Below are 13,800 nucleotides of genomic sequence, written 5' to 3' on the forward strand. Positions count from 1 at the left end.
TTGTAGCAGAGTAGTCAGCACCTAGCCGGAGCGCGGGTTGTGCAGGGCCTCCGTGGCCCTGGTGGGAATCCCAGAGCCTCTGGTGGGTGGCAGCTGGGGGTCCCTCTGCATGGGTGAGGGAAACTCCTGTCACCTGGATCCTTTCGGCTGCGGAGCTGAGACTGGAGGGATGGAGGACAGTGGCAGAAACTGGGTCCTGTGGACTTCAGAAAATCATTTTTGTCACTGAAAATCACTTGCCCAAGAATTTAAGATCCTGTGAATACATTTTAAAATTGACATTTTTATTCATTATGTTCTAAAATATTCTTAACGAAAATACACATGTATACACAGGAACACAAAATGTTAAAAAATCCATGCTTTGCTTTTTTTGTTCAGGAAAAGGATTTTAGAATACATGAACCCAATGTATGAGCCCATAAAAATGCCATTTTATGCTGTCTTCTTTCAAATGTGGTGCCTGTCCTTGTCACAGGCGAAGGTGAGCCTGGGTCAGAGCACGGGCCAGGTCAGTGCACCAGGGCGTCCCGAGTATCCTCTGCTCCAGGTCCCAACACGGCCCAGCGCCACTACAGGAGCGTGGCGGGCACAACGCCCAACTAGGCCTGCCCTGCTCTTACTTGTACCTGATCCTCCAGGACCACGCCTCACACACGCTCCTCACAGACCACGCCTCACACACGCTCCTCACAGACCACGCCTCACACACGCTCCTCACAGACCACGCCTCACACGCGCTCCTCACAGACCACGCCTCACACGCGCTCCTCACAGACCACGCCTCGCACGCGCTCCTCACAGACCACGCCTCGCACGCGCTCCTCACAGACCACTCCTCGCACGCGCTCCTCACAGACCGCGCCTCGCACGCGCTCCTCACAGACCACTCCTCACTCGCGCTCCTCACAGACCGCGCCTCGCACGCGCTCCTCACAGACCGCGCCTCGCACGCGCTCCTCACAGACCGCGCCTCGCACGCGCTCCTCACAGACCGCGCCTCGCACGCGCTCCTCAGACAACTACTCACACGCGCTCCTCACAGACCACTCCTCACTCGCGCTCCTCACGGACCACGCCTCACACGCGCTCCTCACGGACCGCGCCTCTTACGCGCTCCTCAGGGACCGCTCCTCACTCACGCTCCTCACGGACCGCGCCTCACACGCGCTCCTCACGGACCGCGCCTCGCACGCGCTCCTCACGGACCGCGCCTCGCACGCGCTCCTCACGGACCGCGCCTCGCACGCGCTCCTCACGGACCGCGCCTCGCACGCGCTCCTCACGGACCGCGCCTCGCACGCGCTCCTCACGGACCGCGCCTCGCACGCGCTCCTCACAGACCGCTCCTCGCACGCGCTCCTCACAGACCGCGCCTCGCACGCGCTCCTCACAGACCACTCCTCACTCGCGCTCCTCACAGACCGCGCCTCACACGCGCTCCTCACAGACCGCGCCTCACACGCGCTCCTCAGACAACTACTCACACGCGCTCCTCACGGACCACGCCTCACTCGCGCTCCTCACGGACCACGCCTCACTCGCGCTCCTCACGGACCGCGCCTCGCACGCGCTCCTCACGGACCGCGCCTCGCACGCGCTCCTCAGGGACCACTCCTCACTCACGCTCCTCACGGACCACTCCTCACACGCGCTCCTCACGGACCGCGCCTCGCACGCGCTCCTCACGGACCGCGCCTCGCACGCGCTCCTCACAGACCACACTCGCGCTCCTCACAGACCGCGCCTCGCACGCGCTCCTCACAGACCGCGCCTCACACGCGCTCCTCACAGACCGCGCCTCGCACGCGCTCCTCACAGACCGCGCCTCGCACGCGCTCCTCACAGACCGCGCCTCGCACGCGCTCCTCACAGACCGCGCCTCACACGCGCTCCTCAGACAACTACTCACACGCGCTCCTCACGGACCACGCCTCACTCGCGCTCCTCACGGACCGCGCCTCGCACGCGCTCCTCACGGACCGCGCCTCGCACGCGCTCCTCAGGGACCACTCCTCACTCACGCTCCTCACGGACCACTCCTCACACGCGCTCCTCACGGACCGCGCCTCGCACGCGCTCCTCACGGACCGCGCCTCGCACGCGCTCCTCACAGACCACACTCGCGCTCCTCACAGACCGCGCCTCGCACGCGCTCCTCACAGACCGCGCCTCGCACGCGCTCCTCACAGACCGCGCCTCGCACGCGCTCCTCACAGACCGCTCCTCGCACGCGCTCCTCACAGACCGCGCCTCGCACGCGCTCCTCACAGACCGCGCCTCGCACGCGCTCCTCAGACAACTACTCACACGCGCTCCTCACAGACCACTCCTCACTCACGCTCCTCACGGACCGCGCCTCACACGCGCACCTCACGGACCGCGCCTCACACGCCCTCCTGACGGACCGCGCCTCACACGCCCTCCTGACGGACCGCGCCTCGCACGCCCTCCTGACGGACCGCGCCTCGCACGCCCTCCTCACGGACCGCGCCTCGCACGCGCTCCTCACGGACCGCGCCTCGCACGCGCTCCTCACGGACCGCGCCTCGCACGCCCTCCTGACGGACCGCGCCTCGCACGCCCTCCTGACGGACCGCGCCTCGCACGCCCTCCTGACGGACCGCGCCTCACACGCCCTCCTCACGGACCGCGCCTCACACGCGCTCCTCACGGACGGCGCCTGACAGACCGCGCCTCGCACGCGCTCCTCACGGACCGCGCCTCGCACGCGCTCCTCACGGACCGCGCCTCGCACGCGCTCCTCACGGACCGCGCCTCGCACGCGCTCCTCACGGACCGCGCCTCGCACGCGCTCCTCACGGACCGCGCCTCGCACGCGCTCCTCACGGACCGCGCCTCGCACGCGCTCCTCACGGACCGCGCCTCGCACGCGCTCCTCACGGACCGCGCCTCGCACGCGCTCCTCACGGACCGCGCCTCGCACGCGCTCCTCAGACAACTACTCACACGCGCTCCTCACAGACCACTCCTCACTCACGCTCCTCACGGACCGCGCCTCACACGCGCACCTCACGGTCCGCGCCTCACACGCGCACCTCACGGACCGCGCCTCACACGCCCTCCTGACGGACCGCGCCTCGCACGCCCTCCTGACGGACCGCGCCTCGCACGCGCTCCTCACGGACCGCGCCTCGCACGCGCTCCTCACGGACCGCGCCTCGCACGCGCACCTCACGGACCGCGCCTCGCACGCCCTCCTGACGGACCGCGCCTCGCACGCCCTCCTGACGGACCGCGCCTCGCACGCCCTCCTCACGGACCGCGCCTCACACGCGCTCCTCACGGACGGCGCCTCACACGCCCTCCTCACGGACCGCGCCTCGCACGCCCTCCTGACGGACCGCGCCTCGCACGCGCTCCTCACGGACCGCGCCTCGCACGCGCTCCTCACGGACCGCGCCTCGCACGCGCTCCTCACGGACCGCGCCTCGCACGCGCTCCTCACGGACCGCGCCTCGCACGCGCACCTCACGGACCGCGCATCGCACGCCCTCCTGACGGACCGCGCCTCGCACGCCCTCCTGACGGACCGCGCCTCGCACGCCCTCCTCACGGACCGCGCCTCGCACGCGCTCCTCACGGACGGCGCCTGACAGACCGCGCCTCGCGCGCGCTCCTCACGGACCGCGCCTCGCGCGCGCTCCTCACGGACCGCGCCTCGCGCGCCCTCCTCACGGACCGCGCCTCGCGCGCCCTCCTCACGGACCGCGCCTCACACGCGCTCCTCACGGACCGCGCCTGACAGACCGCGCCTCGCACGCGCTCCTCACAGACCGCGCCTCGCACGCGCTCCTCACAGACCGCGCCTCGCACGCGCTCCTCACAGACCGCGCCTCGCACGCGCTCCTCAGACAACTACTCACACGCGCTCCTCACAGACCACGCCTCACTCGCGCTCCTCACGGACCGCGCCTCGCACGCGCTCCTCACGGACCGCGCCTCGCACGCGCTCCTCAGGGACCACTCCTCACTCACGCTCCTCACGGACCACTCCTCGCACGCGCTCCTCACGGACCGCGCCTCGCACGCGCTCCTCACGGACCGCGCCTCGCACGCGCTCCTCACGGACCGCGCCTCGCACGCGCTCCTCACGGACCGCGCCTCGCACGCGCTCCTCACAGACCACACTCGCGCTCCTCACAGACCGCGCCTCGCACGCGCTCCTCACAGACCGCGCCTCACACGCGCTCCTCACAGACCGCGCCTCGCACGCGCTCCTCACAGACCACTCCTCGCACGCGCTCCTCACAGACCGCGCCTCGCACGCGCTCCTCACAGACCGCGCCTCGCACGCGCTCCTCAGACAACTACTCACACGCGCTCCTCACAGACCACTCCTCACTCACGCTCCTCACGGACCGCGCCTCACACGCGCTCCTCACGGACCGCGCCTCACACGCGCACCTCACGGACCGCGCCTCACACGCCCTCCTGACGGACCGCGCCTCACACGCCCTCCTGACGGACCGCGCCTCACACGCGCTCCTCACGGACGGCGCCTCACACGCGCTCCTCACGGACGGCGCCTGACAGACCGCGCCTCGCACGCGCTCCTCACGGACCGCGCCTCGCACGCGCTCCTCACGGACCGCGCCTCGCACGCGCTCCTCACGGACCGCGCCTCGCACGCGCTCCTCACGGACCACTCCTCACTCGCGCTCCTCACGGACCGCGCCTCGCACGCGCTCCTCACGGACCGCGCCTCGCACGCGCTCCTCACGGACCGCGCCTCGCACGCGCTCCTCACGGACCACTCCTCGCACGCGTTCCTCACGGACCGCGCCTCGCACGCGCTCCTCACGGACCGCGCCTCGCACGCGCTCCTCACAGACCGCGCCTCGCACGCGCTCCTCAGACAACTACTCACACGCGCTCCTCACAGACCACTCCTCACTCACGCTCCTCACAGACCACGCCTCACACGCGCTCCTCACGGACCGCGCCTCACACGCGCACCTCACGGACCGCGCCTCACACGCGCACCTCACGGACCGCGCCTCACACGCCCTCCTGACGGACCGCGCCTCACACGCCCTCCTGACGGACCGCGCCTCACACGCGCTCCTCACGGACCGCGCCTGACAGACCGCGCCTCGCACACGCTCCTCACGGACCGCGCCTCGCGCGCGCTCCTCACGGACCGCGCCTCGCGCGCGCACCTCACGGACCGCGCCTCGCGCGCGCACCTCACGGACCGCGCCTCGCGCGCCCTCCTCACGGACCGCGCCTCACACGCGCTCCTCACGGACCGCGCCTGACAGACCGCACCTCGCACGCGCTCCTCACAGACCGCGCCTCGCACGCGCTCCTCACAGACCGCGCCTCACACACTCCTCACAGACCACGCCTCACACGCGCTCCTCACAGACCACGCCTCACACACTCCTCACAGACCACGCCTCACACACTCCTCACAGACCACGCCTCACACACGCTCCTCACAGACCACGCCTCACACACGCTCCTCACAGACCGCGCCTCACACACGCTCCTCACAGACCGCGCCTCACACGCGCTCCTCACAGACCACGCCTCACACACTCCTCACAGACCGCGCCTCACACACTCCTCACAGACCGCGCCTCACACACTCCTCACAGACCGCGCCTCACACACTCCTCACAGACCACGCCTCACACACGCTCCTCACAGACCACGCCTCACACGCGCTCCTCACAGACCGCGCCTCACACGCGCTCCTCACAGACCACGCCTCACACGCGCTCCTCACAGACCGCGCCTCACACACGCTCCTCACAGACCGCGCCTCACACACTCCTCACAGACCGCGCCTCACACACGCTCCTCACAGACCGCGCCTCACACACGCTCCTCACAGACCGCGCCTCACACACTCCTCACAGACCACGCCTCACACACTCCTCACAGACCACGCCTCACACACACTCCTCACCAACAAGTCCTCACACACTCACTCCTCAGGGGCTCAGTTGCTGCCTCCACAGTGCCCTCCCTGGTTCTGTCATGGAAGCTCACCATTGGCCCTTGGAGGAGAGACTTTTTCTGTGTCCTGATAGTCAGGCTTGTGGTCTTAATGTGTTTTTTCCTCCCTCTCTGATTTTCGTTTTATGTCATTTTTCTGCTTCTGTTTCATCTTGTGGTTGAGGGCTCTTTCCTTTGCCGTCAGGCCCAGGGAGGCTGGCAGGAGGCGAGCTCGTCACAGAAGTCGCATCTCCTCTCCCCTCGCCTCGGTGCTGCCTGTCTGATCCCGGGAAGCCCTGGGTTCCCTCGCAGTCCTCGTGATTGCAGCTCTAGAGGGTCTTGAATATCTCCAGTCCCGGCGCTGTAGTGCTATGCGGGTTTCTACTTTTAAGTTCTTTTTTCTATTAATAAAATTTTCAGCAGCAGAGAACCGATTTTGGTGTGTGTGGCCTGGGTCAGAACTCAGGGCCGTGCGTGTGCTAGGCAAGCAGTCAACTCAGAGCTGCATGCACGGCCTGAGGACACACTCCTGAGCATGTTGGCCCGGGGGAAATCTGGGCCGCAAACCCTGAGCTGCCCACCCCTGCCAGCCTCTGGCTCAGGGGTGGCCTGAGCATCTCCCCTGCTGACCTCCTCCCCACGAGCTGGTCGTCTTGCAACTGGACCTACTACCAAGGTTGTTGGTTGGTTGCTTGGTTGGTTTTTTGCTTAAATTCACTAAAGAAAATAGAAATCCAGATTGACCCCTACACCGTCACGTCTGGAATGATTTCCATTGCTTCTTGGACTTAGGCTAGAAATATTCTCTAAGGCCGGAAGTCGAGTAATTGGCATGACTTTTCTTCCTCACAAGCTCTTTTCTGACTTCTTAGGAAACGCACATTTGCATTTTTAAAAGCAAGTTTTGTAATTTTTCATTTTAAATCAGGTTGTCTTTTTCTGAGCTTAACGAGGAGAAGTGAGACTGTCCAAGTGTCTTAGGTTAACTTTGAACCGCTCTAGGGGCTGGGGATTCCTAGGGCAGGTGTCATGTGTGCTCCTGGCTGGCCGTGTTCAGTCCCAGGCCCCGTCTCCATGCAGAGCAGTGTGTCTGACTGCTGCCCCGGCCGTCCGGTGGTCCCAGGGTGCGCAGCCTTGGTCTGCTTGACTGTGTAAAGGCGTGGGCCGCCCGCGTTCCCCAGTGTGCTTGCCCGCCGTGTGCAGTCAAAGAGCACCAGCAGCCGTGCGTCGCCCGCGTCTCACCCAATGAGCTCGCCCCGCGCGAGCCATCGCCCCCAACGCCGCTGCCCTTGCTGCCCTTGCAGACCATGTTCGCGCAGTTTCAGCACAGCCGGGAGAAAGCCTTGCCTTCCGACACCGTCCGGCACGCCCTTGCCAAGAGCTTTCGGGACGCCCAGCGCTTCCAGCTGGGCCTCATGGACGACGCTGCCGAGTGCTTCGTAAGTGCTGGGGTCCTGGGGTGCAGCGGTCTTCCCTCCTTCCTGTTTCTGCATGGCACACACCATGGCTTCTCCTGGCACAGACCCAGCTCCTTCCATGTGTCCTCTCGTGCTGCTGCTGGCGGTTCTGAGCATGGCTCTGAGCTGGAGGACGTGCTGGAGCCTGTCCCCAATCTGACCGTCCAAATCCCTCCCGCTCACCTCCTCGGCCTCCCTGGCTCTCTCCCCTCCTCGGCCTCCCCAGCTCTCTCACCTCCTCAGCCTCCTCAGCTCTCTCACCTCCTCAGCCTCCTCAGCTCTCTCCCCTGGAGCTGGTCCTTTCCCTTCAGGCCCCTTTCACATCCTCAGCCTCCCCAGCTCTCTCTTCTCCTCAGCCTCCCCAACTCTGTCCTCCTCAGCTCCCCAGCTCTGTCCCCTGGAGCTGGTCCTTTCTCCTCCTACCTGTCTCATGCTTTTGCTTGTCAGCCTTTACTCAAGTTTCTTAAATACCCAGGATTTTTCTGAGCTGCCATTTTGTCAAAGCTGCGATGGAGCCCGCCTTATCAGAGTCTGCTGGAGCACTCCCGTGTGTGCACAGTCCCTGTGGAATGTGTGTGGGTCGGTGGGGTCGTGCTGTAGGCGGCCCTTGTGGCGAAAGCCAACTGGCCGCTTGCCTCCCAGGCCTCGCTGGCCGTGTCAGCGGCACCCACAGTGATGGGCACTCTTGGTACTTTTTCTGTTTGTTTTTGACCCATTGCTTGAACCACGAGTGTGTTGTACACTTCTGAGCTTCAGTCTCACTTCCACTTGAACGAAGTGTACTCACATGTGTCACTGTGATTCTCAGGTGTCCACAATCAGGGTTTGAATGTCTGAGCAATGCTGAATGTCCTGGGGCAGCGCTGGTGCTGTTCCGCTCTGGTGCCACGGTCTGTGCCTCAGGGCTGTTCCTTGGGGTTGGCGCGGGAGGTGTGGCCTCTTCATCAGTTTCAGGCGGTACCGACTGTCCAGTGGGTCCCAGCAGGACTTCAGAAAATGCCTGAGTTGTGTAACACGGGGAAGCCGGGGGCAGAGACTGCCATGTCGTTCAGGAGCAGATCCAGGGCTGGCCGTCGTGGGTTGCTGCCCCCGCTCCCGGTCACACTGGGGATGCTTGGCGGGAGGCTGCAGCTGTGAGGTCCTCAGAGCAGCCGCCCGTCTGTCCTTGACTCAGGAGAACATCCTGGAGCGGATCCACTTCCACCTGGTGCCCAGCAGAGACGCCGACATGTGCACCTCCAGGTCTTGCATCGCCCACCAGAAGTTCGCCATGACTCTGTATGAGCAGGTGAGCCGCAGCTGTCCCCGCCCGGGCCCTTCCCCGGTCACTGAGACTAACCCGTGTGTCCCCTCTAGTGCGTGTGTCGTAGCTGCGGAGCCTCTTCAGACCCTCTGCCTTTCACGGAGTTTGTGCGGTACATTTCTACGACGGCCCTCTGGTAAGAGCCTGCTGGCGCTGCTCAGCAGGGGTTGGCAACCCCTCGGGCACGTGGCGCTCACTCTGTGGACTGTGGCGCGTGGCGTCTGTCTGGGAGGATGGGCGCCATGCCAGGTGGCGGGAGAGGCCCTCAGTCGATGGGCCCCAGCCTCCCGCAGGTGGGCCACCCACCCAGACTGTGGGACCAGGTGTTTGGGTTCAGAGTTTGAAATGTGTGAGGTACAGAGGGAGCATCTTGCAGACGGACGTCCGTACGGGCCCTGCACAGTCTCAGGTGGTTCCACACGGGGTTCTCACAGAACCCAGCTTCAACCTGACCTGCCACTTGAGGCCAGGCCTGGAGTCTTCCTGTCGTGGCACTTGCTACCCACAAGGAAGTGCTGGCGTTTGGAGCATTTCAGGTTCTGGACTTTGAGATCAGGGTGCTCAACCTGTACCTGTGTCACTTAGTGACGTGCACAGGGACCAGTTGGAATCTGTTCCTGTTCCTGGCAAGGTGTTGGGCTGTGGAGGGAGACAAGGTGGCAGACTCTGTGGTCAGCGGATCACACACTGTGTCTGGCTCCTGCTCCTTCCTGGTGAAGGAGGGCGGGAAGGTGGGTGCCAGTGCGTCCTCAGACCCCAGAGGTGGCCTGACCACCCTGGGCACTGTCGAGTCAGACGCGTGTGTGGTGGAAATGGAAGCGGATCACAGGCAGCAGCCAAAGCTCCTGTGCGGCAGGCGTGGCCTGGGTCTGGGTGCCCGCGGCTGGGCAGCGGTGGAGTGAGCATTAGCCCTTGCTCGTCCCTGAGCTCGGGTGTGCACAGCGTCTCAGAGGACAGCCTGTGTGTTCAGCGTCTCCTGTGCACACTGCAGGGCTGGGAGCGCTGGTGGAGAAGCCCTCTCTGATGGCCAGTTGGGGGCAGTTGATGGCAGTCCTTCAGTTCGCGTGAGAAACAGAGTGGCATTAGAATAGGGTGGACCCCGAGTGAGCAGCCCTAGGCTCTCATTCTGCTCTCACAGCCGCGCGGCTCCAGGACACCACGGCACTGCTGATGGGAGACCCCTTGGGTCCTGCCTGCCCCCAGGCGTGGAGCCCTGCTCACGTCTGTGTCTGTGTGGAGTTCCTCTTCCGGGAGGAAGTGTTGGCCGTGGGCTCTGGATGCTCACCACGTTCTGGGCGGGCTGTGCCTGGTGGGTTCCGTCTTGACGGCCATGCCTCGGGCTGGTGCAGATGTGGCCCATGAGGTTGACGTGGGGAGGACGAGTCGGCACGGAAGGCAGGTCTGCAGCCTGCATGGCGAGCTCAGGGCGCGGTGGGCCGCTGCGCTGACGGCTGCTGGCACGAGCTGTGAGTGCTCGGGAGTCCTTCCCTCGCTGGACACTGCAGAGCAGGGCTCGGGCGGAGTGGGTGGGCGTGCGCCTTGGCATCCCGCTGAGCATGTTCAGAGCTGTTCGCAGGGACGCCTCTGCGGAAGGAGTGGCGACTCGCTTACCCCAGGCGGAGAGCCAGAGCCCGGCGGGCGGTGGCTGCCTCACCTGAGGCCCGTGCCCTTGGCGGCCTTGCCTCAGGTCCCGGGCCCAGAGCCTGTCCTGTGTCCTGCGGTCTTGCCCCTTTGTTGGGTGGAGTGTGGGCCCAGTCCCTGCTCCTGAGTGATGGCGCCGTGGGGCATGGCGCTTGGCAGCCGCTGCACCCACTCCCAGCCGCCCTGGCTTTTCATCAGGCACTGCTGGGTTTCCACCACGTGGAGGTCTCTTTGGCCCGTTGTCCGGCACCGCTGGGGCGGAGGCAGAGGGAGCCGCCGGCCTGGGCTGGCCGCGCCATGTCCCGGGTCCGGAACCGGGTCGGCTTTCAGTTCGTCCCCACATTTGGGACCGCCGCTTTTTTTGTAGCAATGAAGTTGAGAGAATGCTAGAGAGGCACGAGCGCTTCCGGCCCGAGACCTTTGCGGAGCTGCTGCAGGCGGCCAACACGGCCGACGACTACAGGAAGTGCCCGGTGAGCGGTCGGCGCGGGGGCGTGGCGGGGCGTGGCGGGGCGTGGCGGGGGCGGGGCGTGGGCGGGTCTCAGGCTGCGCCGCTGGGCCCTTCGTCCAGCAGTTTCTCTGAGAAACCCTTAGTGCTGTGACAGATTTAAAGTGACCCATGAAATTCAGCCCATGAAGTTCTGGAATTTGTCATTTACGAGAAGGTTTCTTTTCTTTCCTTGAGTAGACGTGGTAAGTGATGTTCTTTCCTCATCTCGTATTGGTAATGGCTTCTATCTGCTTTTTTTAGGGTACATTCTTGTTTTAACACATCTACAAAAACACCAAAAAATATTTTGATTTAAAGTGAACTTCCTGCTTAATCAGTGATTAGAAGAGGTTAGCAATTTCTCAGAAACTGAAAAAAACGAGTTTCACGTGGTCTTTATGTAACATAAACTGCATGATTTCAAAACTTGCTTTTGTATTTTTCTGTAGAGTAATTGTGGCCAAAAAATAAAAATCCGCCGTGTGTTGATGAACTGCCCAGAGATTGTCACCATCGGCTTGGTCTGGGACTCCGAGCACTCCGACCTGACCGAGGACGTCGTCCGGAACCTGGCAACACACCTCTACCTTCCTGGGGTACTGAAACGTGTTCATTCTTCTCCCTTTTATCTTAAATTCCTGAAAACACCTTTGTGTATTATGATACACGTAGTTCGCTTTTTGAAACTAGATTCTTTTAGAGAAAATAACGATACTCAGAAGTAGTGTAGCAAAGGTGAATCAAGTCAGCTCAGGCTCCGGGGCCTCCTCACACAGCCTGGAAGAGCTTTCGGTGGCAGACCAGACCCCATCGTGCCTCTCACTCTGAACGATGGTGACCGTGTGATTCCATCCGCAGTCAGCGTGAACCTGGAGAGGGATCTAAGATCTAAAATCCACCTACAACCCTGATCCCTTGCTATGCTGGCTGTTACTCTCAGTAGAGCGTAGCTGGTTTGTGTTGCTGTGAAGGTTTTAGATGGTCGTACTTTGGAAAGTACTTTACCCTAGGGTCTCTTGTTCGATTCCACCGAGGCGTGCCCTGTGCCGCTCCTGAGCGCTCCACGTGCATTCCATGGGGTGCGGTCTCGCGGACTTGGGTCTGGGGACTCGGTGGTGAACGTGCGAACCACTCTCTCAACAGCTGTTCTACAGGGTGACGGACGAGAGCGCCCGGAGCAGCCAGCTGCAGCTGGTGGGCCTGATCTGCTATGCCAGCCGGCACTATTGCTGCTTCGCCTTCCACACCAAGACCTCCAAGTGGATGCTCTTCGATGACGCAAATGTGAAGGAGGTGAGCCCTGGCTCGCTGGGCGTCACTGACTTCACCAGGATGCAGAGGGGTGGGATCTTTAGGTACTGGAGTAATGAATCAGTGATGACGGCGCAGCCGGATCGGGAGCTGACACCAGCTTCTCTTGTGCTGGCGGGTGGGCTCACAAGCCACAGGCCTTTGCAGCAGTAACAGCGGGGAGGTGCCCGCTGGCGTCCGCTGCACCGGCCACAGCTAGCAGAGCTGGCTCCTCTCCAGTGCTGCCGTGGCCAGGGGCGCGTTGCAGCTCTCCGTGGGCTGTCCCCTCAGGCTGCAGCTGACCCCAGCCATCCACCGCCAAGTTCTTTTGGAGTTCTTGTCTCATAAAATTCAAAGAATGAAATCTACAGACAGTGGAAGGCAAGAGTGAAGGAAGTAGGATCTGCCTAAGTGAGAAGGAAAAGCAGAGCCCTTGCTGGGCACGAGGGGCCCTGTGAGAGCAGGCCACCACTCAAGGGCACTGGTCTGGGGGCCTGCGTAGCTGCTGGGTAGGGGTACTGATGAGTATCCCTGTGAATTCAGGTCTCAGAAAATACCAAGGTCGTTGGTCAAAATCTACACTAATCGGGTATCGGATGGGTGATAAGGCTGTTGGTAAAAATCATCGCTAATCAGGCATTGGAAAAGTGTGAAGTTATTAGTAAAAATCTGTGCTGAACCGTTGTTGGAGAAGCGTTAAGGCGTGGCTCAACCCGTGATATTCTGACTGGTTGGCCCTGGAGTCTGAGGCCCTCCCTCAGTTCTGTCCACCTCCCTTTTCCCACTGCCCCTGGACAGAGGACTTGGTTGGAATGTTTCCGTGGGTCAGTTTCATGGAGTAACCTGTTCATTTAGAAAGCTGCCCCTTTGTTGGGGGGTGGGTGGGCCCTACAGCAGGGGTGTTCCTGCCCACTCCACTGTCCATCTTATCCAGTAGCATCGTTAGATCTAAACTTCCTTCCTTGTTGAAACCTGACTTATTTTGAAGGTAGGCGCCCACAAACCACCTTCGAAGGCACCTCTTCCATTGTTCCTCGACAGTATCAGGAGGCGTGATTTCTGGGTCACAGGGCCACGTTCACATTACTTGATACAGGAGCTGCTGGTTGGCTTGGGGCGTGTTGACCTATGAGTGGATGACTGGCCCTGGGCAGCGCCTGGTGCGCCCTCTCACTTAGCCCTTCTGGGGGTGATCGCGTTTCCTGAGATTGACAGTGTTCTGAGCTTATGGACCATTCTTAGGTCCTTTTTTGGTGACTACTGTTTAAAATGTTTTGCCCATTTTTCCAATTGGATTGTTTTCTTACTAATGAGCTGTGGGAATTCTTTATTCTGCACGGCAGTTCTTTATCAGATTTTTATTGCTTATTTTAAAGTTCGACCATGTTTCTTTGCAAGAGCAGGTCATTGACCCATTCCAACACAGTCCGTTTGTGGTTCTCTTCTCCCTGCTGCTCACGGTTTCTGAGGCACCCTCACTGTCCACGGGCTGCGGCGGCTTCCTCTGGTTTCTCCTGAACTGCTCTAGTCGCAGGAGTCTTGTTTTGGGACAGTGGGGTCAGAGTTCTCCCCGAGTTGCTGGTCCACCTCTTCCAGCAGCCGTGAAGCATCAGGTCAGTCGGCCCAGCTTGTGAGATCAAGTATGCCTGGTG

General features: G+C 62.4%; 1 protein-coding gene across 2 annotated transcripts in view; it reads left to right on the top strand.

The window, feature by feature from the left end:
- USP53 (ubiquitin specific peptidase 53) overlaps positions 1-13,800 on the top strand; it is a 43,894-nt gene that overhangs the window by 7,746 nt on the left and 22,348 nt on the right. The window contains exons 3-8 of one of the 2 annotated variants that reach the window (XM_079152899.1): positions 7,272-7,406; positions 8,410-8,712; positions 8,781-8,863; positions 10,736-10,841; positions 11,308-11,454; positions 12,002-12,151. In XM_079152899.1, the coding sequence (XP_079009025.1) occupies positions 7,272-7,406; positions 8,410-8,712; positions 8,781-8,863; positions 10,736-10,841; positions 11,308-11,454; positions 12,002-12,151 (924 nt within the window). The remainder of the gene's footprint in view (positions 1-7,271; positions 7,407-8,409; positions 8,713-8,780; positions 8,864-10,735; positions 10,842-11,307; positions 11,455-12,001; positions 12,152-13,800) is intronic. The other variant, XM_079152900.1, reaches the window with a different exon arrangement.

This window comes from Sciurus vulgaris (assembly GCF_902686455.1).
Source record: "Sciurus vulgaris genome assembly, chromosome: 9".
Classification (NCBI taxonomy): Eukaryota; Metazoa; Chordata; class Mammalia; order Rodentia; family Sciuridae; genus Sciurus; species Sciurus vulgaris.